This window comes from Condylura cristata, unplaced genomic scaffold, assembly GCF_000260355.1.
Source record: "Condylura cristata isolate star-nosed mole 26May11 unplaced genomic scaffold, ConCri1.0 scaffold00049, whole genome shotgun sequence".
NCBI lineage: Eukaryota > Metazoa > Chordata > Mammalia > Eulipotyphla > Talpidae > Condylura > Condylura cristata.
Window position 1 is genome coordinate 233,414 of NW_004567150.1, and position 4,952 is coordinate 238,365.

Here is a 4,952-nt window from a genome sequence, read left to right on the forward strand (position 1 = left end):
CACAGCCACCCCCCCCACACACACACACATTCCTCCCTCCTTGAGATCCCTCTCTGTCCCCCTCCCCCGCTGTAGGATATCTCTGGTTTATAATTATCTGTTTGTTTTTGTTGTGTTGTGTTTTGTATTGTTAATAACAATTTACTCCCCCCCCCCCATTTCTTATTTGGTTCTCTTCTTGGATTATCTCTGCCACTTCTATTCTCTTTTAGGACCCCCTGTTAATCATATCTTTCCTCTGGCTTGAGACACTAGTTTTATCATCTCCTCTATTTTCTGTCTCATTAACTTTATATTTTTCACAATTTCATATTCCTTTCACTTTTTTAAAATACTTGGAGGTACACAGGAAGTTGTAAAGTAATGCCTGGTAGACTGGTGGCCTGTGGACTTTCCTGTGCTGTTCACTCAGGTTGTAGGTCACCCACTGAACCCCTACTACTCAGAGCTTCAGCCACTGTCCTTGGGACAGCTGTTCTCTGGGAGAAATCCTCGAAACTTGGGTTTGGAGTGGCTGGGTGGTACCACCCTGACTTCCAGACCCTGGGGACCCCTGATATACACCCAGACGCTGGAGTATCTCCTGCTTGCTTCTGGTCCACTCTGTGGCATTCTTCCTCCTAGTATGCCTGGAATTCCCAGGCCACAGTCTCTGGCCTGCCCTCTCCTGAGAGGGCACAGCTATAGTCTCCAGGGCTGAGAGGAGAGAATAAATCCACCAATGAGGGTCAGCACAGAGGGTTTGAGCTCTAGCAATTTCTTGTACAAACTCAACATTCCTGTCTACTCTCCTACCTGCATTTTGTCCTTCAGAAGCACAGAGGTTCCTGGGGTTCTGTGTACAAAACCGTCTGTGCCTGGCAATCCCTACTACTGTCTAAGGGCCTTGCTTTCTTAGTTGGCCAAGTCAGGAACTGGATCCATCTGCTGTCTAGCTTCTGGAATTCTGTTTTTGTCCAATCTTTACTCTCTGCCACTATGTACTTCCCCTGCTGGGGCTCCCACAATAAGTGTCCATCTGGTATATCAGTCCAGCTGATTTACAACATGGCAGACCCTGGCAAACCTCTCAGCCCTCAGTCTCCATCACATGCTTTCTCCTCTTGGCAGGGGACCTAACAGCAAGAGACCTTACTTACATATCTCAGGGTTGCACCCAGTAGCCCTGGGGTATACCAAACTCAGAAGTTCAACAGTCGGCCCAATGGCACAGCTAGGCAGAAATGTGGCGTGGTCTTACTCGTGCCATTTGGTGTTACTGTTTGTTGACTGAGTAATACAAGGGGATTTAGATATTAATATATAGCGTCTAAGCATAAGTTATCCCTTGAGCCCTACAACGTAGTAAATTGACTTGCAGGCAAGAAGTAGACAGAGTGGGAGGGCAATGCTCCGAGTAGTAGCTTGTAGACACTCACTGCCTCCCCTTACCTTCAGTGAAGTTCCCTTGTGGGAGGCCAGGGAAGCAAATAGAGAAGAGGCGCAAAAACTTGAAACGTGATACAAAACAAGAAGACCAAGTAGATCCACGGCTTGTCATGGGGACACTGACCAAATGGGGAGAAAGCCCCTGGCAGGTAAGAGTAGGGGCAGCAGGATGTGACTTCCTTTGGACTGCTCAGGAAGTCCAAAGGAGGCAGGATGGGGTGGAGAAAGTTTTGCCTTTGCTTGGTGGGGGCAGGGTTTGGGGGGGTGTGCAGCTGAGGGAAGATGGAAGTAACCAAATGGGAGAGCACACAGGGAACTGTGTAGTGAACATGGGGTCCTTGGGGATGGGGGGGGGATGTGCAGGAAGGAAAAAAGGAGCTGGAAGGTAGTGCTCTGTTCATGGGATTTGAGGCAAAAGCTGACTAAAAGAGGCATTTTTGCCTGGGAGAGGGCTGAGAGAAGTTTGCCCCGAGGTGCCTCTTCATCCTCACCATGGCACTAACATTGACTTGGTCCCCTTCTGCCAGGTGCTGGTGGTTGACAGGCATCAGAGAGATCACAGGTTCTGAGAGGAATAGGTCTCTGATATATGGTAGCCCAGTGGGAACAGTCAGAATGGCTAGCAGAACAGGCTGAGGGAGCTTTGAGGAGATACCCAAAGCAACCCTCAGGGTTTCAGAGTCTTCGCAGGGGACTCAAGGCCCAGCCAGAGAACTCAAAGGTGAGAACTCTCTGGGTACACTGACGATGACTGCTGGAATGTCATGGCAGCAGTAGGGAGATGCCCTGACAGGCCAACTCCATAAAACATGCAGAAATAGAAAGTGCTAAAAAAAAAAAGGTTTTTGAGCACAGGAAAGAGACTGACTTAAACTTTTAGCATCTCGGGTTTGAGGACCATGCCAGGTGTCCCGCTGAGACCTAGAGGCCCTGTGTCACTGCCACCCCCTCTCCAGGTGATTCTACTGGACTCAAAGAAGAAACTGGCCTGCGGGGCGGTGCTCATCCACACCTCCTGGGTGCTGACGGCGGCACACTGCATGGAGGACTCCAAGAAGCTCATTGCCAGGCTGGGTACAGGCTGATGTCAGGCGGGAGGGGTCACTGGCCAGGTGGCCAGGTTTGGAACCCTGTCTCTGGGTGCTTGAGCAAGGGTCACTTGAGCTCCACAGAGTGTTTGGGGGAAATGGCCGATTTGCACCCACCCTGCAATATTGTCTGTTAACATTGGCTACTTTGCAGACGTCCAGGACCATCTTCAAAGGTGTGCCTGGGTGCTGTTACCAGGAGCACAACTGACAATAAGGGGTCACACATCTGCCACGGGGGACCTCATCACACTCAAGCATAAGGGCCTGGCCTCACATGGATGGATGGGGGAGGAACTGTGCAGCTCTGGGGCCTTGATTCCTCCCACAGTAGCCAGTTGCTTCCCTGCAGTAGCCCAGGGGTCCTGAAGATCCAATTTCTGGACCAATTTCTGGAAGGGGCTCACCAGATTTATGCAAAAGAAATTGAGAAACTGAGATTGACTAAATTCATCTTCTACAGTCCCTCCAGCACAACCAGTGGCCTGTGGCCTTCAGCAGGGTTCCCTGGGAATTTTTACCCCATGTTCCTTCTCCAGGAAGCATCAACCTGAACTGAGGGATCATGATCCAGATCTTTCCTCCCTGGCAGAACCTTTGTCCTTCTGCTTTTCTTCTCTGGGTCTTGCTACAATCATCGTGCCCTGCTTGGCTAGTCCCTTCCCAGTGGGGTAGCCAGTACTCTGATCATGCCAGCAGGACAGCCTTATTTGACTAGCTGTGACCACTCCACATTCCCTTGTGGCTCTGGCCTGTGTCTTCCCTGCCAGTTGCCCACTGCTGGCTAAGACCTTGGCATTTCTCCATCTCCATTCTCCTAAATTTAGAACCACCTTTGTCTTTTAAGGAAGGATGCCCACAGGCTGACACCCCTGATAGAAATATGCACACAGGTGGCCCAATGATCCCTCCAGCTGTGTGGGCCACAAGCTGCCCTGCACAAGGGCCCATACATGCACATAGCAGTCATGCTGGTCCCCTGCTCTGACAGCCTCTGTGCCCCACAGGGGAATATGATCTGCGGCGTTGGGAACACTCAGAGATAGACCTGGGCATCAAAGAAGTCCTCATTCACCCCAACTACAGCAGGAGCACCACTGACAATGACATCGCGCTGCTCCGCCTGGCCCAGCCCGCCACCCTCTCACAGACCATTGTGCCCATCTGCCTGCCAGACAGTGGCCTGTCAGAGCGGGAGCTCACAAAGGTGGGACAGGAGACCATGGTGACAGGCTGGGGCTACCGTAGTGAGACCAAGAGAAACCGCACCTATGTCCTCAACTTCATCAAGATCCCAGTGGCTCCACACAGTGAGTGCGTCCAGGCCATGAACAACCTGGTCTCAGAGAACATGCTGTGTGCCGGCATCCTGGGGGACCCACGGGATGCTTGTGAGGGTGACAGTGGGGGACCCATGGTCGCCTCCTTCCATGACACCTGGTTCCTGGTAGGCTTGGTGAGCTGGGGTGAGGGCTGTGGGCGCCTCCACAACTACGGTGTCTACACTAAAGTTAGCCGCTACCTTGACTGGATCCATAGCCACATCAAAGCCAATGAGGCCTCCCCAGAGAACCAGGCACCCTAGAGCCCCTCCAGCTTGGGTTTGCTTCTCAGAGTCCACTCTTGGAATGGGGGCTGGGCTGTGAAATGTAGTAATGTTTGAAACATTAAAAAGGCATGCCACAAACACAGCAGAATTCTTCTGTTTTTCCATTCCTTTCCTGCACTGTTCTAGAGGGAAGTCAAATTGATTTGGCATCTACTGTATATCCACCCTTTATGAACATCTTACTTATCCCCACAGAGCTGCTGTGGGGAGGAATAAAGCCAAGTTTCACAGGGTCTGAAACTGTTAACATTTTGTGGGGGGAAGAGTTTCTCATTATGGAAAGAATTTTAAAATGTGACTCAAAACTGTGAGCACATCCCAGGCACTTGGCAGGAGCTTGTATGCCTCACGGAACCTGAAGCTGAAGCTTGATAGTAAATCCAGATGCGGAAGTAGAGATTTATATATATATATATATATATATATAATAGTTTGATTGAGATTTTTAACTCACAGAGAAGGAAACTGAGGTTTAGGAGGTCTACACAGTCGAGTTTGGATTCAAATGTAGATTTGACCCTAAGACCCATGAATCCTTTCTGTTCACTGTTCCAGGAAGGCAGTTCTTTGAGCACCTGCTGGGTGTGGAAACTACCACTAGGCATGAGGGGTAGGCAGAGACCCCCCCCAGGTGTTGGGTCAGCCAGAATGAGCTCCCAGTATAGTTAACAAAGTGGTTTAAAAAACAATCTGGAATAATAGTGAGCAAGAGGCTGTATCTCAACCTGGCCTGATGGGCCACAGGTGGATAAGACAGGGAAGTCAGATGGACCTGATCAAAAGGGAGGCGGTGAGACAAAGCCAACACAATTAGCCTGGAGTCTCAA

The 4,952-nt window shown here is 50.4% G+C and overlaps 1 protein-coding gene across 1 annotated transcript in view; it reads left to right on the forward strand.

Moving 5' to 3' along the window:
* The window catches only part of PROC (protein C (inactivator of coagulation factors Va and VIIIa)), a 7,780-nt gene extending 3,597 nt beyond the window's left edge, over positions 1 to 4,183 (forward strand). The window contains exons 6-8 of the mRNA XM_004694874.2: positions 1,438 to 1,577; positions 2,385 to 2,502; positions 3,524 to 4,183. Coding sequence (XP_004694931.1) covers positions 1,438 to 1,577; positions 2,385 to 2,502; positions 3,524 to 4,101 — 836 coding nt within the window. The 3' untranslated portion in view covers positions 4,102 to 4,183. The remainder of the gene's footprint in view (positions 1 to 1,437; positions 1,578 to 2,384; positions 2,503 to 3,523) is intronic.
* Positions 4,184 to 4,952: the final 769 nt, after the last annotated feature.